Below are 27049 nucleotides of genomic sequence, written 5' to 3' on the forward strand. Positions count from 1 at the left end.
AAGAAGCACAGAGAGCCCCAAGTAAGAAGAACCCAAACAGGCCCACACAAGACACATAGTAATTAAAATGCCACAAATTAAAGACAAAGAGAGAATGCTAAAAGCAGCAAGAGATAAGCAACAGGTTACCTACAAAGGAACCCCCATAAGGCTCTCAGCTGACTTCTCAACAGAAACACTACAGGCCAGAAGGGAATGGCATGAAGTAATCAAGGTCATGAAAAACAAGGATCTGAATCCAAGACTACTCTATCCAGCAAGGCTATCATTCAAAATACAAGGTCAAATAAAGAGCTTCCCAGACAAAAAAAAAAAAAAAAAGTCTAAGGGAATACATTAACACCAAACCAGCACTGCAAGATATGCTAAAAGGATTGCTGTAATTAGTAGAAGAAATGAGAAGAAAAATAAAACCACACTAAACAAAAATGGCAATAAATAAGTACATATCAATAATCACCTTAAATTTAAATGGATTGAATGCTCCATAAAAAGACAGAGTAGCTGATTAGATAAGAAAGCATGACTCATTTATTTGTTGTTTACAAGAGACCCACCTCACAACAAAAGACTCACATAGGTTGAAAGTGAAGGGATGGAAAAAAATCTTCCAAGCAAACAGAAAGGAAAAAAAGCTCGGGTAGCAATACTCATATCTGATAAAATAGATTTCAAAATGAAGGCCATAACTAGAGACAAAGAAGGCCACTACATAATATTGAAATGACCTATCCAACAGGAAGATAAAACCTTGATAAACAGATATGCACCCAATACAGGAGCACCAAAATATATTAAAAATCTTCTGGAGGACTTCAAAGAAGAAATTGACAGAAGTACAAACGTAGCATGGGACTTCAACACTCTGCTGACACCACTGGATAGATCCTCTAGACAAAAAAATATCAAGGAAACAGAGAATAAATGAACCACTAGACCAAATGGATTTAATAGATATCTACAGAGAATTACACCCCAAAACTACAGAATTCACATTCTTCTCAAAGACAGACCACATATTAGGACACAAACTAAATCTCTACAAGTTCAAAAAGATTGAAATCATATCAAGCGTCTTCTCAGATCACGATGGCATGCAACTAGAAATCAATTGCAACAAGAACATGCAAAGACATGTGAACACATGGAGGCTAAATAGCATGTTATCAAACAATGAATAGGTTACCGAGGAGATCAAGGAAGAAATTAAAAACTTCCTGGAAACCAATGAAAATGAACACACAACAGCAAAAAATATATGGGATGCAGTGAAAGCAGTTCTGAGAGGGAATTTCATAGCACTACAGGCCTACCTCAAGAAACAAGAAAAATTTCTAATGGACTATCTAACCTCACAACTTAAAGGACTAGAAAGCAAACTAAAAGAAAACCCCAGAGCAAATAGAAGGAAGGAAATAGTAAAGATCAGAGCAGAAATAAATGACATAGAGGCCAAGAAAACAATTCAAAGGATCAATGTAACAAAGAGCTGGTTTTTTGAAAAGATAAACAAGATCGATGGACCCTTAGCTAGACTCACCAAGAAACAAAGAGAGAGAACTCAAATACACAAAATCAGAAATGAAAGAGAAGTAACAACTGACACCACAGAAATACAAAAGATCGTTAACAACTACTATGAACAATTATATGGCAAAAAATTCAACAATCTAAGCCAAAGGGACAAATTTCCAGAATCACACAGTCTCCCAAAACTGGACCGGGAAGAGATAGAAAACTTCAACAGGTGAATAACAACTAAGAAAATTGAAGAGGTAATCAAGACTCTCCCAGAAAACAAAAGCCCAGGGCCAGATGGCTTCTCGGGGGAGTTTTACCAAACATTCAAAAAAGAACACCCATTCTCTTCAAACTATTTCAAAAAATTCAAGAAGAAGGAAGACTTCCAAACTTGTTTTATGAGGCCAGCATAATTCTAATTCCAAAACCAGAAAAAGACATGACAAAGAAAGAATATCCCTGACGAACATAGACACCTAAATCCTGAACAAAATACTACCAAGTCGGATCCAGCAATACATTACTCACCATGACTAAGTGGGATTCATCTCAGGGATGCAAGGCTGCTACAGTATTCGCAAATCAATAAATGTGATACACCACATAAATAAAATGAAGATTAAAAACCACATGATCATATCAATAGATGCTGAAAAAGCATTTGACAAAAGCCAGCATCCATTTCTGAAAAAAAATGCTCAGCAATGTGGAATAGAGGGATCATATCTGACATAATAACAGCCATATGAAAGACCTACAGCCAACATCATACTCAATGGGCAAAAATTAAGAGCATTTCCCTTAAGAACAGGAACAAGATAGGGATGCCCACTTTCACCACTCTTATTTAACATAGTACTGGACGTCTTAGCCACAGCAATCAGACAGGAAGAAAAAATTAAAGGGATCCAAATTTGAAAGGAGGAAGTGAAACTGTCGTTTATTTGCAGGTGACATGATATTACACACAGAAAACCCTAAAGACTCCATCAAAAATCTACTAGACTTAATAAATGAATTTGGAAAAGTAGAGGGATACAAAATTATGACAAGAAATTGAAGGCATTCTTATATATATATGATGAACTCACAGAAAGAGAAATTGAAAAAAACAATCCCATTTACCATCATGGCATAAAAATTAAGATACCTAGGAATAAACTTAACCAAAGAAATAAAGGACCTATTTGTAGAAAACTACAGGACATTAATAAAAGAAACAGAGGAAGATATGAAAAAGTGGATGCACATACCTTGTTCATGGATTGGAAGAATTAACATCATTAAAATGTCCATATTACCCAAAACAGTCTATAGATTCAATGCAATCTTCATCAAAATACCAACAACATATTTCACAAAACTAGAACAAATACTTCAAAAGTTCATAGGGAACCAAAAAAGACCTCGAATAGCCTCAGCAATCTTGAAAAAGAAGGACAAAATAGGTGGGATCACGATATCGGATATCAGTTTATACTACAAAGCTACTGTAATCAAAACAGCCTGGTACTGGCACAAGAACAGGCATATAGACCAGTGGAACAGAACAGAGAACCCAGAAATGGACCCAAGATATTATGATCAATTAATATTTGACAAAGGAGGCAAGAGCATTCAATGGAGTAAAGACAGCCTCTTTAATAAATGGTGTTGGGAAAATTAAACAGCTACATGCAAAAAATTAAAACTAGACCATCAGCTTATACCATACACAAGAATAAACTCAAAATGGATAAAAGACTTAAGTGTGACCCATGAATCTATAAAAATCCTAGAAGAAAATGTAGGCAACAAAATTTTGGACATCACACACAGCAGAATTTTCACTGATACATCATCTAAGGCAACAGAAACAAAGGAAGAAATGAACACATGGGACTACATCAAACTAAAAAGCTGCACAGCAAAGGAAACAACCATGAAAATGGAAAGGCAACTCACTGTATGGGAGAGCATAATTGCCAATGAAACATCAGATAAGGGATTAATTTCCAAAATATATGGAATGCTCATACAACTCAAAAAAAGGAAGACAAAGAACCCAATTAAAAAATGGGCAGAGGAGCTGAATAGACATCTGTTCAAACAGGACATACAAATGGCCAAGAGACATATGAAGAAATGCTCAACCTCACTAATCATCAGAGAGATGCAAATTAAAACAACAGTGAGGTATCACCTCACACCTGTCAGAATGGCCGCCATCAACAAATCATCTGACAACAAGTGTTGGTGAGGGTGTGGAGAAAAGGGGACTCTAGTACACTGCTGGTGGGAATGCAGACTGGTGCAGCCACTATGGAAAACAATATGGTCTTACCTCAAAAAATTAAAAATTGAACTTCCATTTGACCCAGTGATGCCACTTCTAGGAATATACCCTAAGAAGCCTGAAACACCAATCAGAAAGAATATATGTACCCCATGTTCATAGCAGCACTATTTACAATAATTAAGATCTGGAAACAGCCCAAGTGTCCATCAGTAGACGAATGGATAAAAAAGCAGTGGTACATATACAGAATGGAGTACTATGCAGCTGTAAGAAAGAAAGATCTCTTATCCTTTGAGATGATATGGAGGGACTGAAAAGTATTATCCTAAACAAAACAAGTCAAGCAGAAAAAGCCAAATGCCACATGATCTCACTTATTTGTGGAATATAATGATCATAACAGTTTGAGGAATAGGGTAGACCTAGAGTCGTGGAAGTGGGGTACAGACTGACAACCCTCAGAAGAGGAGATGGTGGGGGAAGGAAGAGATAAACCAGAGAACTTATATACATGTACACATAACCAATGGACATGGACAACAAAGCCGGGGATGGGGATGGGGGAATGGGGTGTCAGTGGGGTAAAAAAGGAGAAACATCTGTAACGAAAATAAAATAAATAAACATTTGAAAAATAAAAAGGTAAGAAGAAAGAAATAACAAAAAAAAAGCCTTTGAAAGATTTTAAGCAGAAGAATGATATATTTTAGTGCAGCTAGGAAAATGGGAGCGAAACATTCTTAATCCTTCTGCTATATTCTCCAAATTTCCTTCTTTTAGTTGGTCAGATATTTTTATATTCTGGGGTAGTACCGGCTTATGTGCTATGCAGCAGTAATTTATTTTTCTTTCTCAATAAAAATGGTAAAAAAGGCAAAGTCAGGAATATTTTAGCTTTGGCCGGTTTGGCTCAGTGGTTAGGGTGTTGATCTGCGGTCTAGAGAGACCTGAGTTCAGTTCTTGCTGACTGCACATGCCTCGGTTGCAGTTTGTCCCCGGCCCTGGTTGGGTCATGTGGGTGGCAGCCACTCAATGTGTCCCTTTCACATCGATGTTTCTCTCTCTCTCTCTCTTCCTCTCTGTCCCTCCCACTCTATCTGAACAAAGTACCGAAAAATGTCCTCGGGTGAGGATAAAAAAAAAAAAAAAAAGAATGTTTTATTCACTGATAAAGTATGTTATTGGACTTTTTTTTGTTTGTTTTCCTCAAGGAAAGACTATGTTTCTAAGTGTGTTGATTACATTTTCAATACTTCTGTAAAAGATGTTTATGAGGAATTTCAGAGAGGATTTTATCGAGTCTGTGACAAGGAGATACTTAGACTTTTCCATCCTAAAGAACTAATGACAGCAATAGTTGGAAATACTGATTATGACTGGAAACAATTTGAAAAGGTAAGTGATAACTAAGTGTCCCCAATTCTTCTGAATACCATCTATATATTCCCCCTAAGACCTGTTTTTCTTCCTCTCTTTTTTTCTCAAGAATTCAATATATGAGCAAGGATATCACGAATCACATCCTACTATTCTAATGTTTTGGAAAGCTTTCCACAAATTAACTTTGGATGAAAAGAGAAAATTCCTCTGTAAGTATTACAATAATGGATGAAGCTATAAATATATATCTTAAAAAGATAAATATCTCATTTGTAGCAAATCATGCGTATTGACAGCGAAGCAAGGGTTATAACCTATGTTCCGTACCATCTAGACTAAGGCTTTTTCTCTTACATAAGCCTGTTCCCCATAAAAAGTGATGAGACTGCTACTTTAACATATTGCTCTTTTACTACCTTCTCTGAACTGATTCTAACCCCGCCTCTAATTTTAGTTTGCATCCACTTGCATCGCTCTAGTTGACTCCTAATCATGGCTTTTTATTTTTCATTCCTTTTCTCAGTTAATTACCTACTCCTATAGAATTAGGACAATGTCAACTGTCTCAAATATTATTTTAGAAATAATAATAGTAGTAATGACCATTGATGATGACATAGCATTTATTGTGTCCTTACCCTATGCCAGGCATCATACTCACCACTTTGTATCTATTACTTCCCTGTATCCGAATAGCAACCTTAGAAGGTAGTGACTTTTTTTCCCGATCTGAGGAAGAAGAGACTTGGAGCATTTAATAGCTTGCCTGTGTTCAGATAGCTGGTGAGTGTCAGAACCAGAATTTGAACCCAACAGGCTGATCCAAAACTCAGGCTATTGACCATTAACTAAGTTCTGTGGCCTTGTCCTATATGAACTTCTCTGAGTGAGAACCCTAAGGTTTCCCTAGGATAGACAATGACATTCTCCTACCTCCTCACCCCATTTGTCAGCTCCTCCAATGATATGCATCTTTCTTCTTGCTATTTTTGTTGCTACTGAGGATGCTGGAGGACAATTCCAACTTCTCCACAAACACAGCCTATGTCTCCACAAGCCCAAACTACCTCTCTAATCTTCTCTCTTAGTGGGAAACATGTACTTCAGTGCAGTGGTTCCATTGTCTGTACTTTCATGTCTGTACATTCAGTGAGTTCATGTGTATCTTCCTACTTCAGGCTTTTACTCAGGACCACCCCCCTCCCGCCCCCTGCCCCACCACAGCTTTAAAAGGTCACTCAGCTCCTCTCCTGGAGAAATAACTGTCCATATGTGACCTCTGTGATGTCCCCCTAGCTACCCCAGCCTGGTGCCTCTGTCTCTGCCCTGAGTCTTACTTATAGCTTCCATTATGTTCTTCACCTCATAATTCTTGGCTGAGCTAAAATAAACTTCTTTGTATTTTTCTACTCTCTTTTCCTGTACTGTTGACCCTTGAACAACCTGGGGGGTACAGGCACTGATCCTCCCACACACAAACAATGGAAAGTCTGTGTATAACTTTTGACTCTCCCAAAACTTAACTACTAATAGCCTAGTGTTGATGAGAAGCCTTACTGAGAACATCAACACTCAATTAACATATATTTTGTACGTTATATATAATATGTACTGTATTCTTAAAATAAAGTAAGCTAGAGAAAAGAAAATGTTAAGAAAATCATAAGAAAAATCCATTTATGGTATTAATTGAAAAATATCTTCATAGAAATAGACCCACATAGTTCAAACTTGTGCTGTTCAAGGGTTAACTATATGTAATTTTCCCCTAACTAGACCATGAACTCACTGAGGACAAAGACCAAATGTCATGATTTTCCCATGCTCCACATGATCCCAGGTAGTTCTCTACACACAAGGGTATTCAGTAAATATTTACTGAATAAAATGAGTAATTTCTTCCTTTTCATTTTAAAATTTGTTCTTTCTAAGGAATATTTTAACCAAAGATTACTCCTTTCCAGTTTTTCTTACAGGAAATGATAGGCAGACTGCAAGAGGATTGCAAGAAATGAGAATCATATTTCGCTGTCCTGAAACATTCAGTGAGAGAGATTTACCAAGATCACTCGTATGTCATAGTATTCTGGACCTCCCAAAATATTCTACAATGGAAAGACTGGAGGAAGCACTTCAAGTAGCCATCAACAACAACAGAGGATTTGTCTCAGCCACAGACACACAGTAATAGTGACTTCTGAGAGTCTCAGAGAGGCCTCATATTCTCAGGTTATCTCACTCTTAGATTCTGATGTTCTTCTTTAGGTCTAATTAGTACAAAGGGTTGATGGATTTTTAAATGATTTTTTTTCTTTATTGATTTTAGAGAGAGAGGAAGGGAGAAGAGAGAGAGATGGAAACATCAATGAAAGAGAACGTCAATTGGCCACCTCCTGCATGCACCCCAATGGGGATTGGGCCCATAACCTGGGCATGTGCCCTGATGAGGAATCAAACTGGTGACCTCTTGGTGCATGGGTTGATGCTCAACCACTGAGCCACACCAGCCAGGCAGATTGAGGGATTTTAATTAGAATTAATAGATAAATGTTGATATAAGCAATAAAGTTATGAATCAAGATTTTTTAATGAATCAATATTCCTGATCCCTAAAGTTATAATGTTTATCTTTTATTGAAATACTTAAAATTATCATTTAAAAATAAGCTAAATATTAAAAGCTAACAGCTGTTTTTAAAAATATTGTGTATCTGATAAACACTGACTGCAAATACAAAAGTTTGCAAAAATATAAACTAATTCAACTTGATTTTGAGGCATGTAGATGTATATTTTGTATTTTAAAATGTCCCCAGAGTACTGATTTTTGCCAACTGCTGAATTACTTATTTCAAATATCTAAACATTAAGGGAGTCATTAGTTCATTAAATAATTACTTATGCTCAACACCGTGTTCCAAGAACCATTCAAAATGGAGAAGGGAATGGAGAACCTAGTCAAACAAACAGTTGATGAGAACTTCCTAAACCTTTGGAAAGAGCTAGATTCTCAAATCCAAGAAGCAGATGGAACACATAGTAACCTCAATCCAAAGAGGCCTTCTCCAAGGCATATGTTATTAAAACTGTCAAAAATTAATCACAAAGAAAGAATTCTCAAGGCAGCCAAAGAAAAGAAGAAACTAACCTACAAAGGAAAGTCCATTAGGTTATCATCAGACTTCTTAGCAGAAACTCTACAAGCCAGAAGAGAGTGGAACTAAATAAAATGATTGAAAGAGAGAAATTACCACCCAAGAATAATATATCCAGCAAAGTTATCCTTTAAATATGAAGGAGAAATAAAAACTTTCTCAGACATACAGAAGCTGAGGGATATTATTACCAGAAAACTTCCACTGCAAGTAATATTCAAGACAATTATCCTACCTGAAACAAAGAGCATAAGGTCACAATACTATGAGTAAGATCACCAAAAACTTACAGCATAAACAGGGATAATTGGTGACAACAAAAACATAGAAGGGGAAAAGTTAAAGGTCTGATCTTGCAAATGAGGATGGAGATCAGATGCAATCAAAAGAGAAAAACTGCTGTATATATACAACTTTATTTTTCTTAAACCTAATGGTAACCACACACAAAAACCCCTAAATTAAGATACATAGCTTAAAAAAGAGAGGAAACAAAGGAAAGAAATATGGAATATCATCACACAAAAACAACAGACATAAACACAAAGGAATAAATCCAGTTGATGCACAGAGCTACCAGAAAACAGATAAAATGGCTATAGGAAATCCTCATCATCAGTAATTACCCTAAATGTAAATAGACTGAATTCACCAATTAAGAGGCACAGAGCAACAGAGTGGATCAAAAAACAAAACCCAACCGTATGCTGCCTTCAAAAGACACATCTAAGCTACAAAGACAAAGGTAGATTCAAAGTAAAAGGGTGGAAAATGATTATCCAGTAAATAACATCCACAGAAATGCATGTGTAGCATAGATTTAAAAGAGACAAAGATGGACATCTTATAATGACATCAAGAAGACATAGCACTTCTTAATATATGTGCAACCGACTAGGGCCTGCAGACCAAAGGGTCTGCCACAGGTCTGATTCAGGTCAAGAGCACATACCTGGGTTGCGAGTTCGATCTCTGATCCTGGTCAGGGTTGTCCGGGAGACAACCAATCAATGTGTCTCTCTCATATCCATATTTCTCTCTATCTCTCTTTGTCTTTCTCTCACTCTCCCTCCCTTCAAGCAGTCTCTCTAAACAAAAAAAAAAAATCAATGGAAAATATCCTTGAGTGAGGATTAACAACAACAAAAGAAGATATATAGAGACAAATGAGAATGACAAGATATATCAAAACTCCCGGGATGCAGCGAAAGTAGTAATAAGGGGGACATTTATATCATTACAGGCCTATCTCAAGAAACAAGAAATACCAGGTAAACAGCCTAACATTACTTCTTAAAGAACTAGAAAAAAGAACAAAAGCAACCCAAAGTCAGCAGAAGAAAGGAAATTATAAAACTTAGAACAGAACAAAATGAAATAAAGAATAAAAGATTATACACAAAACTAACAACAAAGAGCTGGTTCTTTTAAAATATTAATAAAATTGCCAAACCCCTGGATAGACCACAGAGGAAGAGAGAGAAAAGATCTATATAAACAAAATCAGAAATGAAAAAGAAGTCACCACAGAGATAACAGATACACAAAGGATCATACTAGAATACTATGAAGGACTATATGCTAACAAATTCAGTAACCTAAAAGAAATGGATAAGTTCCTAGAAATATATAACTTTCCTAGTCTAAATCATGAAGAATTGAAAAACCTAAATAGACTGATCAGCAGAGAAGAAATTAAAAACATCATCAAAAAACTCTCCAAAAATATAAGTCCAGGGCCAGATGGCTTTAGCAGTGAATTCTACCGAACATTCAAATAAGATTTAAAACCTATCCTTTTTAAACTCTTGCAAAAAACTGAAGATGAAGCACTGTTTACAAACACATTTTATGAGGTCAGTATAACCCTGATACCAAAACCTGGCAAGGATAATAAAAAAGAAAAACAAATACAGACCAACATCTCAGATGAATGTAAATGCAAAAATCCTAAACAAAATACTAGCAAATTGAATAAAACAATACATCAAAAAAATAATATAATCCAGTGGGGTTCATTCCAGGGGCAGAAAGACAGTTCAATATATGCATATAAATCAATGTAATACACCACATCAACAAAAGAAAGGATTAAAAACCACATAATCTTAATAGACACAGAAGAAGCATTTGATAAGATATAACATCTATGTATGATTAAAACACTTCATAAAATAGAAATAGAGGGAAAATACCTCAACATAATAAATGATAACCCCTCAGCCAATATTATATTAAATGTTAAAAAACTGAAAGCTTTTCCTCTAAAATTAAGAACAAGACAATGATGCCTTCTCTTACCAATCTTATTCAACTTCATTCTGGAAGTCCTAGCCATAGCAATAAGGCAAGAGAAAGAAATAAAAGACATCCAAATTGGGAAGGAAGAAGTAAAAGTGTCACTTTTTGCAAATGCATGATTCTTTTCATAAAAACCCCTAAAGACTCCACCAAAAAAGAAACTATTATAAACAATAAACAAATATAGTTAAGTTGCAGAATACAAAACAATTACAAAAATCCACTGCCTTTCTGTATACTGACAATGAAACTACAGAAAAAGAAATGAAAGAGGCTACTCTTTTGCAATTGCAACCAAAAAAAATAAAATACCTAGGTATGAACTCAACAAAGAATGTGAAAGATCTATATAGTGAAAACTACAACACATTATTAAAAGAAATTGAAAAAGACACAACAAAATGGAAAAATGTCCCATGTTTATGGATTGGAAGAATCAATAGAGTTAAAATGGTCATATTACCTAAGGCAATATACAGATTTAATGTAATCCCCATAAAAATCCCAATGTCATTTTTTAAAGAAGTAGAAAAAAAATCATCAGATTTCTATGCAATCACAAAAGACCTCAAATAGCCAAAGCAATCCTGAGAAAAAAGAACAAAGCTAGAGGTATCACACTGACTGATTTCAAACAATACTAGAGCTAACATAATAGAAACAGCATGGTATTAGCAGAAAAACAGACACATAGATCAATGGAACATACTTGAGAGGCCAGAAATCAAACCACATGTATATGGACAGATAATTTTCAACAAAAGAGCCAAGAACACAAAATAGAGTAAAAAAAGCCTCTTTAATAAATGGTGCTGGGAAAATGGGAAAGCCATGTGCAAAAGAATGAAACTGGATTATGGTTGGTCCCCATGTACAAAAATTAATTAAAAATGGATCAAAGACCTAAATATAAAATCTGAAACAATAAACGACATAGAAGAAAGAATAGGCACTAAACTTATGACTCTTGGTCATAGAGAACATTTTATGAACTTGACACCAAAGGCAAAGGAAGTAAAGGCAAAAATAAATGAACAGGGCTATATCAAACTAAAAACTTTCTGCACAGCAAAATAAATTGACAACAAAACGATGAAGCTGCAGACCGAATTGGAGATGGTATTTGCGGACAATAGCTCTGACAAAGGTTTAATATCCAAAATATATAAAGAACTCATAAAACTCAACACCAAACAACCCAATTAAAAAATGAACAGAGGACCTGGACACCTCTCCCAAGAAGACATATAAACAACCAACAGATATATAAAAAGATAGATGTACAACTTCACTAGCTATTAAGAAAATGCAGATCAAAACTACAATGAGATTCCACCTCACACCTGTTAGAATGGCTAACAAGTAAAACCAAGTGTTGGAGAGGTTGGGGAGAAAATGGAATCCTCACTGCTGGTGGGAAGTACACTGGTACAGCCACTATGGAAAACAGTCTGGCAATTCTTTAAAAAATTAAGAATAGAGCCCTGGCCGGTTTGGCTCAGCAGTTAGAGCATCGGCTTGCGGTCCAGAGAGACCTGGGTTCGGTTCTTGCTAAGGGCACGTACCTCTGTTACAGTTTGTCCCCAGCCCTGGTTGGGTCTTGTGGGTGGCAACCACTCTATGTGTCCCTTTCATGTCAATGTTTCTCTCTCTCCTCTTCCTCTCTCTCCCTCCTACACTATCTGAACAAAAAATAGAAACATGTGTTCAGGTGAGGATAAAAATAAATAAATAAATAAATAAATAAATAAATAAATAAATAAATAAAATTAAGAATAGAGCTGCCATATGACCCAGCAGTCCCTCTCCTGTGTAGCTACTCAGTAAACTGGAAAACTGTATTCTCAAAGATATATGCACCCCTGTGTTAATTGCAGCTTTATTCATGTGGTGACCAACTACTGTGTCCTGCAATAGAGGACTCAGCAATAGAGGACGAAATAATGGGATTTGCAACAACATGGGTGGACCTTGAGAATACTATGCTAACTAAAACAAGCCAGCAGAAAAAGCTAAGAACCATATGATTTCACTCATATGTGTGATATAGAACCGAAACATGTGGACACAAACAGCAATGTAATGGTTGCCAAAGGTAAGGGGTGGAAATGAACGGGAACTATTACATGGTGACCTAAGGTTATTTGACTTTGGGTGGAGGGCACACAGTATAATTAATATACAGATCTTGTAACATGGAAATCCACAGCTGAAAGCTATATAATACTATTAACCAATATCATCCCAATAAATTTAATGTCTAAGAAGTACTGTAACATACCACTGTAGACAATTGCTAAAATTAAAGAAGGCTGACAAAACCAAATGTTGGTGAAGATATAAAGCCACTAGGACTCCCATAAATTGCTGTAGGGAATGCAAAATGGTATAGCACTTTGGAAAAGTTGGGCACTTTTTTTTTACAGTGATATTTATGTATTTACCACACATCACCACAGTTCCATTTTTAGGTATTTACGCTCTCCCCCTCCAAATGAAAACATGTATCCACTAAAGGATTTGTTCACAAATAGGGCACCTCTATTCATTGTAGTAAAAAAGTAACGGATTAAAATGCCCTTCATTGGTGAAAGAGAAATCGTGGTCTATCCAAATGAAACACCCCTCAACTATAACAAGAGATAACTTCTAAGGAAACTCAACAGGATGAATCCCAGAAGCATTATGCAAAGTGGAAAAAAAAAAGCAAGACACAAAAGCCTGCATAAGTTTTATGCCACTGTAGGAATTCTAGAAAAGACAAGAACTAGATCCCAAGGCTTCGCGGTGTGGGCTGAAGGACTGGCTGCAGTTTCCCGGTTCTCTTTCGTGGCCAACGTGAGCTTTCCTGACCACAGTAATTTGGGAAATTCTGCAAGTCCGGCTGTGGCAGGGCTCCTCCTAGTGGAAATGCAGTGTTTCTCCCACGGCCATTTGGTCCAGAAGTTCAGACGGTCGCTGCCCGCCCGGGACAACGTTCTTTGCCCTGCCCGCCACCCTCAACCCCGGCCACCGCCCTGTTTACTCCGGCCATTCTGGAATCGTTTCAGTTTCCCTTTCTTTTTTCGTTTTCGATTCCGCCCCCTTTTAAAAAAGACTCGCTTTCGTTTCCCAATGGACCGGCGGCTCCGCCCCCAAACAGGAGGCGGGGAGCCAGCCTCTGAGCGGCGGCGGAGGAGCGGCGGGTTTCTCACTCCGCTCGGCAGTCGGCTCGCCGGCTGCGCACCGCGACACCCGAGACCGACGTGCTCAAGCCTCGGCGGTTTCCTTCTCTCCTCTGGCCTCTCTGCCGCTGGACTTCCGTCTCTTCCGAAGGTCCGGGTAGCGGCGGTGCGGCTGTGGAGCCAGGAAAGCGGCGATGGATCAGAGGCGACCCAGGAGGTCGCGGGGCGGCGCGCAGCAGGTGTCCCGGCCGTCTGCGGAGTCGCGGGGCGGCGCGCAGCAGATGTCCCGGCCGTCTGCGGAGTCGCGGGGCGGCGCGCAGCAGGTGTCCCGGCCGTCTGCGGAGCCGCGGGGCGCGCCGCTCCTGCTCTTCCCCGGCGCCCCGGGCCTCCGCAGCGCGCTGTCCCGAAGGGCCGAGGCGACGCGCCAGATGTGCTGCGCGCGCGGGCGCCTGGCGGTGCTGGAGCGCGGCGGGGCGGGCGTCCAGGTGCACCAGCTGCCGGTGGGGAGCGACGGCACCCAGAAGCCGAGTGAGTGGGGCCGGCAACGCCAGCTTTGCCTTCCCGCCTCCGGCGGGGCATGTGAGGATGGGCAGCCCCGGGCGGGCATCGACACTTCTCCCCCGAGCGCCCGAGTTGTGGGTGTGCGGTGCTTCTCTTAACCGGGAGGAAAGCCCCCAAGTGGACCCGGCACTTCAGGGGTCCACTTGCCCCTTTTAGAATATAGCTTGCTCCGTTAATAATTCAGTTAGTTTTACTTTTTATGTTTTCACTGATTTTTCTCCCCTTTTCTTAGAGAAAGGCAGAGTCGGAGAAAGATAGAAACATCGATAGGCTGCCTCCTGCCCGCCGAGGATAGAGTCCCCCAACCTAGGCATGTGCCCCAACCTGGAATCCATCCGGTGACCTCTTGGTCCTTGTAGCGATGCTCGAGGACTGAGCGACACCGGCAGGGCGAGAATATCGTTATCTTGTTCCCAGTGGCAGCATCTTGCTTTGCAAGAGTGCTTTTCAGTTGCACATCTCGGAGGGGATACTCTCTTTAGCGATTAGGTCAGGTACTGTGGCTCCGATTTTACAGGTGGGAGAAAGCAAACGCCACAGTCCTACTCTTAAAATGTTTTGCCACTTTGTGTAGTGAAGAAAAGGATGTTCTCTTGGTTTTGCTACAAACCACTTTTGCTTATTTATTTATTTATTTTAAATCGTCAGCCAAGGATATTTTTCCATTTATCTTCAGATACAGAGACAAACAGACACATCGATGGGTTGCCTCCCGCACAACCCCGGCCAGGGCTGGGGACCAAACCGCAACCCAGGGACATGCCCTTTACCAGAATTGGAACCAGAGACTCTAGGGTCCTCAGGCTAAAGCTCTGACCGCTGAGCCAAACCGGCCGGTTTGCTTTTAACTTGAGCGAAGTGGAACATCTTTTCTTTTTGCTCTTGGTCATTTGCATTTCTTTTTGGTCAACTTCCTGTTCTTATATTAGCCTGACTTTTTTAAAAAATGAGTTTTTCTTAATAATTTTAAAGAGTTTTATGAATATTAAGTAAGAATAGCCCTTTGTCTCTCATCATATGCTGTAATATTTTCCTCAACTTGCATTTAGTTGGTGTTATTTTATACTTTGCATCATCAATCTTTTCTTTTCAAGAGGTTTATGGATTTTATGCGATGTTAGATAGCTATCCACACCAAGTATTTTTCTTTTATGTGCTCACCTTTATAGAACTTTTAAGGGTTTTTTGTTTGTTTGTTTTAATATATTGATTTTAGAGAGAGGAAGGGAGAGAGAGAGAGAGAGAGATAGAAACATTTATGAGAGAGAACATAGATTGGCCGCCTCCTGCATGCTCCCCACTGGGAATCAGGCCCCTGTTTATATGCCCTGGCTGGGAATCGAACCGGTGACCTCTTGGTGCATGGGTTTGGGTGGATGCTCGACCACTGAGCCAGACAGGCTGGGCAAGATTTTGTTTTCATTTTTTAAAAAATTTTTTTATCCTCAGCCGAGGCCATTTTTTCCCCATTTTTGTTCAGATAGAGTGGAGGCGGGGGGGAGAGAAAGAGAGAGAGAGAGAGAGAGATCGACATGAAAGAAACACATCAAATGGCTGCCTCCTGCACAACCCCAACTAGGGCCGGGGACAAACTGCAACTGAGGTACGTGCCCTTAGCGGCAATCGAACCCGGGTCTCTCTAGACGGCAGGTGGACACTCTAACCGCTGAGCCAAACCGGCCAGGACAAAGTTTTTTTTTTTAATTTAACATTTTTGATAGGCTTGGCTATTATTGTGATTTAAAAAGTGAGGTAAGGGGTATAGATTTATTTGTTTGATTTCTCCTATTGGTCACCAGGATGTCCCAATACCATTTATTTGTTTCCTTTTTAAATAACTTTTTTTTCCCCAACTGATTTGAAATGCTGAGTCTCTAAAAATCGTTAATCTGTTAGGCCATTTCCTTTTTATTACCAAAGTGTTTGTTTATATTCTCCTAACATTTGTAATGTAAAATGGTTTGTGCTTTGAGATTTTACTTGAATAGATTCTGTTTTCTATTTTGTTGGAACTAAAAGTGAAACAAGGCCCCAAATCTACTGTACCCTATTTTAATTTTTCTGATAAAACTAAATGAGATGCATAAATGCTTACTAGTGGGCAATTTTAAATCCCTTAATTTTAGAAGGGGCTAAATATGCACTAATACCAGTAAAAAATTTAACAGCATCTTGTTTTAAAATAATTCCTCAGCCCTGGCCGGTTTGGCTCAGCGGTTAGAGCGTCGGCCTGCGGTCCGGAGAGACCCGGGTTCGGTTCCCGCTAAGGGCACGTACTTCGGTTGCAGTTTGTCCCCGGCCCTGGTTGGGTCGTGAATAATTCCTCAAACACAATTTTAAGAATATAGGCCTTGGCTTCACTGTGAGTCAGTGAGGAGGGGGTTATTATTGTTATTTGGTTTGTTTTTGGAAAGACTATATGTCAGAATATACAGTGTATTTGCTTCTGCAATGAGATGTGTTGTCCAAAAATTGTTACATTTTCTTATATATTTTTTCATTGCTGTCACTTCAAATTTAATTTCTCTATCTCAATGTATTAAGCTGGGATTTAATATCAAATTTTAATTGGTTATTTTGAAGATATATTCAAAATAAAACAAAGTATAAATCAATGCTTTCCCAAATTTAAAAAAAAATCTATTGTCAAGATGGTAGTCATTGCTCTTTTGTCTGCTTTCTGTACTTGAATTTTCTTTCAAGACAAGTTCATGTTAAGTCAGAGGTGGTCCAGTTGAAATTATTTTCCAGGTGTTTTAAGTGCATTGTAATAAAATCAGTAATAACAGTGGGTAATAATTAGAGTGATCATAGTTACTTCTTGGATTTGTTCTGCAGAGTTCATTAAATTAGAGAAAAAAATGAAGATACATTCCGTGGACCAAGGAGCAGAGCACATGCTGATTCTGTCCTCAGATGGAAAACCATTTACATATAACTATAGCACAGAACACGAAAGGTAGGGAACTTTTTTTAAATCAAAAATAATTTAAATTTTACTTAAAAGGCAATCATAATTTTTGTAGTAAAATATTATTTTATATGATTCTTGTCCACTGCTTTGTATAGTGACATTTTAAGGAAACAATGAATTCTGAACTGACCAGTGAATTCCATGAGTAAACTACAAGTCAATGTATGTCACCTAGGGCATTTATCAGGTGTTGCTTTGACATTTAAAGGAAATGATTGGTTAGTGTGCCTAGCACTAAATTGGACTTTCACATTCATTACCTCATAATAATCTTATAAGTGAGTTTTCTAGAATTAAAGTTTTCAACCTAGGAAAACAATACATTATCATGGAATGACTTGTGACACTTTCTCCTAGCAGATCATATGAATTAGAACTTATTTTCATCTTGAATTACTCTTGAATCATAAAATTATTGTTTGCAAAAGAGTCTTAGAGTCATCTTGTTACAGTTACATAAGGCACATTATTTTCCTTTTAAATCACGAATTAAAACATACATTGTATTTTCATTACACTTTTAGATGTACTGAATGGGATGCAATAAATTATATATATTTTTTGAGATTCAATCCTAATTAAATACAGTTAATAATTCTAACATTGATGTTGTGACTTTCATTTATAGGATGATTGACATACAATATATTTTCTTTCACCAGGCCTCAATGCATTTTACAAGAAAAATGTATAATTCAGATCACATGTGGAGATTATCATTCTCTTGCACTCTCAAAAGGTACTTTTCTGAAATATTATTTTTATGGAAGGAGCAAATGTGTGTGTGTGTATATAGACCTAACAGAATGGGTATGCTTCACTGTGCAATAGGACAGAAATATGGTTTTGAATTTCACATGGTTCAGAGTACTATTCTATATTTAATTTTTTTATCTTTTTTATTTTTATTTTTTATCCTCACTCGAGGACGTTTTTCTATTTTTTGTTCAGATAGAGTGGGAGGGAGAGAGAGGAAGAGAGAGAGAGAGAGAGAGAAACATCGACGTGAAAGGGACACATCGAGTGGCTGCCACCCACACGACCAACCACGGCCGGGGACAAACTGCAACCCAGGTACCGCGCCCTTAGCGGGAAACGAACCCGGGTCTCACTGGACTGCAGGCCAACGCTCTAACCGCTGAGCCAAACCAGCCAGGGCTAATTTTTTTTTTCTTTATCATTGAAAGTATTAAAGATGTCACCCCTTTTTTCCCTCCTTGACTCCCTCTTCCCTGCTCCCACCCCCCTCCTGCTTTCTCTAAATTGTTGTCTGTGTACATTGGTTGTGTCCTTTGGTTTATCTGTTCTCAACTCTCCCCCACTCCTTCCCTCTCAGGTTTGTCATCTAGTCCTTCTTTCACATCACAGCACTATTCTTAGCGGTGATATAAAATGAGAGAATTCTTGGACCTCTAAAGTCTTGAGGTTTCCATAATTGCTATTTCTACATTTTACTCTGTCAGATGACAAAACTAATACATTTTAGTAATGAGTTTGATGTTCTTTTTTTTTTTTTTTTTTATCCTCACCCAAGGACATTTTTCCATTTTTTGTTCAGATAGAGCGGGAGGGAGAGAGAGGAAGAGAGAGAGAGAGAGAAACATCGATGTGAAGGGACACATCGAGTGGCTACCACCCGCACGACCAACCAGGGCCGGGGACAAACTGCAACCGAGGTTCGTGCCCTTAGCGGGAACCAAACCCGGGTCTCTCTATACCGCAGGCCAACGCTCTAACCGCTGAGCCAAACCGGCCAGGGCGAGTTTGATGTTCTTTATTCAAGGAAAAATTGATCCATGAATTGGGGAGCACAGTGCCTTATAAGCAGTGGAGCCTTTTTCCGAGGGATTTTGAGCAAGAGCAAGTTTTGTAGAGCATTAGAAGACCAACTTGGAAGCAGGTCATGATTGCCTGGGGTTGCATATCTGACCGTATTTGGAAAGATCAAGGAACAGGGACATAAGTATAGAGCTCAGAGTTGGCTTGATGTTTGGAGATTGGCTGAGTGAATATATTGCCTTTCTGGCAAGTGTAGCATTTATAGAAACAGGAAAATTTGGTTCACATGGCACTCCAAGCAGGAGCGGCTCCATCTTCAGCCTAGAGATTTATTTCAACTGTTTCATGTATTTATTTTTCAAACATGAAACAATGAAAGTATTGTTAGTGATTAAAATCATTTTCTCTGCAATCATGACTACATTGGGCGACCCTTTTCTAGAACCTTCTTGTCTTTTCTTAGTGCTCTTCCAACTCCTATGGCAGGAGCTCATAATCCTTGGCTCTGCTTCTATGGCCTGTTTGCAGGCCCTGGATGTGTTCTAACTTTACCTTTTGAATTCAGAGATTCTCCATAGCCCTTTATTATATCCTATTTGTTATCAGACACAGTAACGAATTGTTTCCTAAAGAAACTTGACTGTGGAGGAATCATTAAGACAGGAAGGTGACAGAGAGGAATTCAGAACAGAAGATAACATTTTTTTAGTGTATAGGACAGATGTAAACATAAACTGAATGGAAGCTGGGATTCAGGGGAAGTAAATAATCAAGTATTTGATGTGTCCTGAAGGCCCTGTGGAAGTTTCAGGGTATGAACTTGTATTGGAAAAAAATTGGCCTGATTGTTTGACTCCATCCATTCATGAACGAATGTTTCATTTTGAGTATCTACTATGTTCAGGTTATGAAGGGAGAAGCAGGCACACTGCACCTTCAAGAACCCCAGGGTCAAGTGATGTGGGGGAATTACCAGGGTTTATTACTGGTAAATCACATCTAGGAAAAAGGAAAGTGGAGGAAACAAGAAATGGAACTGCATGCTCATCGTTGTATCCCTGGTGGCTGAAAGGCCCATGCTAATTATGTTTGAAGGAAAGGCTCTGCCGCCAGGTCCGGCACAGTGTCTTGCAAAGACCTGTTCAGAAAGCGGTAATTCTCTGGTATATTTTTTCAGACTCCGTTAGGTATTGTTGATGCCATTAGGTAACATTTAAGACGTTTTCTTGTAAAATATGCTTCATATATTCAATTAATGGGAGAAGATACTGTTCTTTTAACAGTATCTGTGCTGCAATTAACATACTGTGCTGCAATTTCAAATGTATTTTTAAGTTGTTTATTTAGGACCTTTAGGTACATTGAGGGAGGGCAGAGAGAAAAGAGTCATTTTATACTTTTATCCAGATGTATAATGTTTTTGTTTTTTCATGGGCCTATTCTGTGGGTTTTTAAAAATACGTATTTCTTGAACTTAATTATAATATGTTCAGATAGCTTCATTCTACCTGACTTTGACTGTTTGGGCTTCTGTAAAAAAAATATATATATATCATAAATTGGTTGCCTTAAACAGTAGCAACCCACAGTTTTTAGGCTGGAAGTCCAATGAAAGGTGTCAACAGATTTGGTGTCTGGTGAGGGGCCCGTCTTTGTATATGGCAGAGAGGGTAAGAGAAATTTCCAGGGTCTCTTTTATATGGGCAGTAAGGCATTCATTAGGGTCTTATGATTTCACCAAATCCTAATCACCTCCCAAAGGCCGCACCTCCTAATATCACTTAGAGGGTTTAGCATTTCAGTATATGAATTTGGGAGGACACAAACAGTTAGTCCCTAACTCTGCCCTTTGAGGTAGGAGGTAAGGAAGTTAATGCTAAAAAGAAGATTCTTTACGTTTTTCTGATTCGGACACATGAGATCTGAGCAGTCCTGTCGGTTTGAATGTAAGAGTTGTGAAAATATAATATGGATTGCATATATAATGCTGTAGGGTAATGTCTGCTGCATTGTAATCTTAATAAGACAGCATTTTCTTTGTTTCCGTCAAGGTGGTGAGCTTTTTGCATGGGGACAGAACTCACATGGCCAGCTTGGAATTGGAAGAATATTTGACTCAACATCCACACCACAGATTGTGAAGCACCTCTCAGGAGTCCCCTTGGCTCAGATTTCTGCAGGAAAAGCCCACAGCATGGCTTTATCCATATCTGGAAACATGTACTCATGGGGAAGAAATGATTTTGGACAACTAGGCCTGGGCCACACCGACAGTATGGAAACTTATTTTGAAATTTATGTTATCGGCAGATACATTTGTTAGATAAGGGATGAAATTAATACAGACCTCTCTTTTAAAAATGGTTCAGTTCCTCACTTTTTTTTTCACTGTTATTCCTGGTTATCTCTCTGTCTTCAGGACAGAATCGGTTTAAAAGACACGCGTAGTGTGGAAGTCCTTGCTATAACGGAGAAACATGTCAGGGCCGTTTAGAAAAAGAGGAAGAGTATCAGATGGATTGTGATTCCTTCTTCACAGCTAACTAACTGCAAGGCCTTACCCAGTCACTTATAGCTTTTCTCTAGGCCTTATTTTCATTTTCTCTGAAGTTTGGGTGAAATGACCTTGAAAGTACATGGACATGTAAGTGTCTATTGATATAATTATATTATGAGAAAAAGATGCTAAAATACTATCTTAGAAACTCACATATCCTAATCATATTCTATAAACTATTAATTACATCTGTACATATCGCTCTGTACAGATGAGTGATAAAAGTACCATAATTCCCATTATTGAACTACCTCCACAAAGTATTTGGCAGAATTTCTTGCTGTCCCAAACTCCTTGTTAGAGTTTTCAGGTGTAGCAGACTTCATTGATTTATCAACTCTGGGAGTATACACGTTACTACTGGTGAGACACTGCATTTCTCCTTGACGTGGTCCCATGCTCATTCCTCTGGAGAACCCGTAAATCAGTGCTAGAAAAATATTCAAAGGAGGCAAGGGAATAAAGGGCAGTTACACTTTTTTGCGGAATCTCTTAAGTGCTTTCACAGGAAATAATTGTGAAAGAAAGAAAAAGTAGAGTGATGCAAGGGCACCATAGTAGAGAATTTAAGAGAAAAAAACATGCTCATTAAAAAGGATAATTCTCAATAGGAATTGGAAATATCAGATATCCTGCAGTTAAAGTTAATCAGGCCAGGTTAAAAAGAGAAAAATGGGCTCTGGGAAGTGGCTTGATACTTTCACGGGTGAGTACCCCCAAATGTGGTCCTTTGACCATTGCTCACCCCCACCCTTAAACCTAAACACACCAACATAGAGCCTTTCTTGTCAGAATGTGTTGGGAACTACTGCTGCTAGGCCGAGAGGAAGTAGTCCAGGTGTTTTACCACTAGCACAGAACTCCAGGGTGAAATTCAGCATTTCCTTTTGATCACTCCAATTGTTCTTTCCCTTGTATAGATGAAGATTTTCCTTCCCTTATTGAAGCACTGGACAGTCAGAAAGTTGAATTTCTTGCGTGTGGTGGTTCTCACACTGCCCTGCTCACAAAGGTGCGTGTACCCTTGTCTACTTGACTGTAATTTTGGGAGAACACTTTGCAGTGGGGAAAACACTAGAACATCTAGGTGTGGGCAGTGTTTCCCAGAGAAGAATGGGATCATTTCCCACAAGTAGGACTATCTTTCTGATAATGGGGGTTTTGTTTTGGCAGTGCTTTTAAATTCTTCACCGATGCCTTTGCATCAGTGAATACAGCTTCTGTGTCGTATTTCGCTGGAATCTGATATGAAGTTCCTTTTCCTTAGGATGGGCTCCTGTTTACTTTTGGTGCTGGGAAACATGGACAGCTTGGTCACAATTCAACACAGAATGAGTTAAAACCCTGTTTGGTGACTAAGCTTGTTGGAAATAGAGTCACCCAGGTAGCATGTGGAAGGTAAGTTGTAAAGGCTTGATGTAAGTTGATAAAATCAATACAATAAGTTGAGGTGTAGGTAGTTGCATAAAATTTTCATCAGTTTCATTGATTGAGATAAAAGTATGAAACATTTTCAGATGGGTGAATATGCTTAATATATATATATTTTTTATCCTCACCCAAGGACATTTTTCCTTCTTTTTTGTTCAGATAGAGTGGGAGGGAGAGAGAGGAAGAGAGAGAGAGAAACATCGATGTGAAAGGGACACATTGAGTGGTTGCCACCTGCACGACCCATCCAGGGCAGGGGACAAAACGCAACCGAGGTACATGCCCTTAGCGGGAACCGAACCCGGGTCACTCTGGACCGCAGGCCGATGCTCTACCGGCTGAGCCAAACTGGCCAGGGCGAATATGCTTAATTTATGTTATCAGATAACCATAGTCTTCATTTAGTATACATATTGTTTTCATTAATTCTTTTTTAAATGAGCAACTACTTGTAATTTTTCATGTCCCTTCAGTTAAATACCTTTATAATTGTCCAAATGCACTTTGTCTTTAAGAAAAATGTCATTATTTACTTGGGAAAATAAAATAACAAACAAAACAGAAACACACTGACAAGTGTCTGGAGGGGTGGGTTGCCAGTCTGGGTGAAAAATGTGAAGGAATTAAGCAAAAAACAAAGGAATAAACCCTAATCCTCATACACACAACAATATGGTGATTACCAGAGGGAAAGGGGGTGGGGGCAGGTAACAGAGGGTATAGGGAATAAATGGTGATGGAAGGAGACTTGACTTGGGGTGGTAAACACACAATACGATATACAGATGATGTATAATACAATTGTACATATGAAAACTATATAATTTTATTAACCAATGTCACCCCATAAATTCAATAAAAAATAAAAAACAAGCATGAATCACAAAGGATTATTCGTTGATGTAATCACTCACAACTCTTCAGGCACAATCATACGTAATTAGCATAATTTATTCAGAGTGATCACAGTAAAGTAGAAGACAAAGTCCTCGGTGGTTTGAGTAAAACGTTCTTGAGAACTTTTTGATTTCACAACTTCTTTTCTTTTTAACAAAAGTAGAAAAACTTTCTCAAACACCTTTGTTTACTTAATTATTTTCTTCCTTGAATGTCAGTCAATCCACTTCTCATTAAGGGGATGTTGGGTATTGCGGTTAAGAAGCATGTTCACCTAGATACACCTATTCTTCTCACTAAACACAAGCAAATTCAGACTGCACTAAGTATTGGGTTCATTTGTTTATTTATTGACCCTTTCCTATTAAAAAAAAAACAAGCCCTGGCCGGTTTGGCTCAGCGGTTAGAGCGTCGGCCTGCGGTCCGGAGAGACCCGGGTTTAGTTCCCACTAAGGGCACGTACTTCGGTTGCAGTTTGTCCCTGGCCCTGGTTGGTCGTGCGGTGGCAGCCACTCAATGTGTCCCTTTCACATCGATGTTTCTCTCTCTCTATCTCTTCCTCTCTCTCCCTCCCACTCTATCTGTACAAAAAATGGAAAAATGTCCTCGGGTGAGGATTAAAAAACAAAACAAAACAAAAAAACCTGGTATGTGTATTTTAGTCTATAGAAATAGACTTATGATCTCAGAGTAAAATTACGTAAATGAATATTATGAAGGTAGACCAGATTATTGGGATGGCATAATTCTCTGCATTCACTAATGTAATGTCTGCATTACCCAAAGAAACTATCACCACATTGGATTTTTCATAACACACGTTTCTTTGTGTAGCATGTGTTACAAGAGTTGTCGTCACATTGAAGATGTCTTAGTGCAAATCAGAGCAGTACCCCTATTAACACAGGAGAATTCACTGGAAAGACTCACAGAACTCACTGAAACCTATTATCCTCACAGTCACATTTATTAAAAGAGGAAGACAAAAATTATAACCAAGGAAAGAGATGCATAGGACGGAGTCTAGGAGGGGGTCTAAATGAGGAGCCTCAGGCATCTGGTCCCCTTGAAGTGTTAACCTCCCCCCAGCCTGAGGCCTGACATTGTGTAGAGTATTGCCAACCAGGGAAGCTCGCCCAAGTCCAAAGTTGTTATTGCGTTTTCATTGCTTGATCCTGATTGATTAAATCATCTAAATTGTTGAATTCAAACTCCAGCCTCTCCCTCTGTAGGTTTGCCTTACATGTAGCCCAAGGGGCCCTCCATGAGCTACCTGAGTAAACTATTAAGTGTGGTCGCAGGGCCTGCCATGAATAATAATGAAATGCCTATCAGTTGGGAAATTTTTTTTTTTTTTTAATCCTCACCCGAGGATATTTTTTCATTTTTTGTACAGATAGAGTGGGAGGGAGAGAGAGGAAGGGAGAGAGAGTGAGAAACATCGATGTGAAGGGACACATCGAGTGGCTGCCACCCGCACGACCAACCAGGGCCGGGGACAAACTGCAACCAAGGTACGTGTCCTTAGCTGGAACCAAACCCGGTCTCTCCGGACCGCAGGCCGACGCTCTAACCGCTGAACCAAACCGGCCAGGGCTCAGTTGGGAAATTTTAAGGGTTTAGAGGTTACCTCCCAGGCACTGAGGACAAAGGCCTGTTCTCTATTTGAGCAAGGCCCAATTCTATGCAGTAGGAGAGACCATTGAACAAAGTTGTAAGAAAATCAGTGCGTAAAGATCTTTAGGAAATAGAGTAGGAGCTCAGAGGATGGCCTAATTCCGTTTTCTAGGATAGGGAGGAGAGGGGGGTCAGAGGCAGCTTCCAAGAGCTTGTGACTCAGGGCAAGGCTTTAAAAAGGAGTAGAAGGCAAAGGAAGATGCTTGTTCCTGATGACGGGAACACCATTAGCCAAGGTGCAACATCATGGCCTTGAGTGGACTTAGGGGTTCCAAAGTCATCTCAACCACACATTAATGATTTCTTAGTTTCCAGGAGGCTAATTTCATGTATCGGGAGTTGCTTAGCTAGTTACAATCACTGGGTGATCTTATTTAAGGAGGTTACTGCATTGCTGCGAACTCTCATTGTGGATACTTGAGAATTGACCATATGTGCTTTTATTTAATAGGCGGCACACACTTGCCTATGTCTCCAATTTGGGGAAAGTCTTTTCTTTTGGTTCTGGAAAAGAAGGACAACTGGGAAATGGTGGAACACACAATCAGCTGATACCACTTCCCATTAAATTGTCATCCAGTGAAGAACTCAAATTTGGTAAATTCTATTGGAGCATAGGATTTGGCATAAATACCTTTGTGGAGAAACTATACTGTGGCAAGAACAGAAATGTATGACTGTGAAGGGAGTTTCTCTAAACGTTGGTTTCCTTTTTTTACTTACAAATAATTTAAAATATCCAGTCTAATTTATCAAGTCAAAAAACATCATTAGTTTTCTCTAACCCCTTCAGATTAAGAGTAATGTGGCCTTAAAATGATACAACAAAAAATAGGCTCTTGGGATCCAGAAGCATATGCAGCTTCTGATTCCAGTTTACATGGGGCCTATTAATTTCTTGGTGATTGGATTCTTACCTGGTTAAATGGACTCATAATCATGTAAAACCCTCAGAATGGGAGCAGCTGACATGCGAGGTAACTGTGCTGAATGCTTAGCATGTGTTATCTCACCTGTGTTTAAAGAGTTCAGGGAGATGTGTCCTCTCAGTCCCATTTACGGGAGGGTGCAGAGACAGAGAGCGAAGTTAGCCTGGTCTCACGGCCAGTAAGTGGTTAGGCTGGATTTCAGCTGTGTCCTGTGTAACCTCAGTCTGAGCTCTGAAACCCTCTGTTCTAGAAGTGCCTCAGTGCACCTTGGTTACTGTTGCTGAAAGTTTGGTGATGACCTAAAGTACCAGAATCTCTCAGTTCTCCTGGGAAAATGAACAGTAGGGTTATTTCCTTAAGTAGTTCATATATTTGATTTCTTATAGCCACTTACATAGATTTTTGAAATACTTATTTACATTCCCTCACAGCCAACAGTCATTGG

The 27049-nt window shown here is 39.0% G+C and overlaps 2 protein-coding genes across 3 annotated transcripts in view; both read left to right on the forward strand.

The window, feature by feature from the left end:
* LOC118619750 (probable E3 ubiquitin-protein ligase HERC6) overlaps positions 1-7561 on the forward strand; it is a 68615-nt gene extending 61054 nt beyond the window's left edge. Inside the window, exons 21-23 of the mRNA XM_036246383.1 lie at positions 5011-5194; positions 5286-5388; positions 7144-7561. Coding sequence (XP_036102276.1) covers positions 5011-5194; positions 5286-5388; positions 7144-7367 — 511 coding nt within the window. The 3' untranslated portion in view covers positions 7368-7561. The remainder of the gene's footprint in view (positions 1-5010; positions 5195-5285; positions 5389-7143) is intronic.
* A 6651-nt stretch (positions 7562-14212) lies between these two features.
* The window catches only part of HERC5 (HECT and RLD domain containing E3 ubiquitin protein ligase 5), a 48047-nt gene continuing 35210 nt past the window's right edge, over positions 14213-27049 (forward strand). Inside the window, exons 1-7 of one of the 2 annotated variants that reach the window (XM_036246408.1) lie at positions 14213-14327; positions 17199-17319; positions 17997-18073; positions 21165-21386; positions 22591-22682; positions 22938-23068; positions 26127-26272. In XM_036246408.1, coding sequence (XP_036102301.1) covers positions 14228-14327; positions 17199-17319; positions 17997-18073; positions 21165-21386; positions 22591-22682; positions 22938-23068; positions 26127-26272 — 889 coding nt within the window. In that variant the 5' untranslated portion in view covers positions 14213-14227. The remainder of the gene's footprint in view (positions 14328-17198; positions 17320-17996; positions 18074-21164; positions 21387-22590; positions 22683-22937; positions 23069-26126; positions 26273-27049) is intronic. The other variant, XM_036246398.1, reaches the window with a different exon arrangement.

The sequence above is a fragment of the Molossus molossus genome, unplaced genomic scaffold (assembly GCF_014108415.1).
Source record: "Molossus molossus isolate mMolMol1 unplaced genomic scaffold, mMolMol1.p scaffold_m16_p_1, whole genome shotgun sequence".
NCBI classification, from domain to species: domain Eukaryota; kingdom Metazoa; phylum Chordata; class Mammalia; order Chiroptera; family Molossidae; genus Molossus; species Molossus molossus.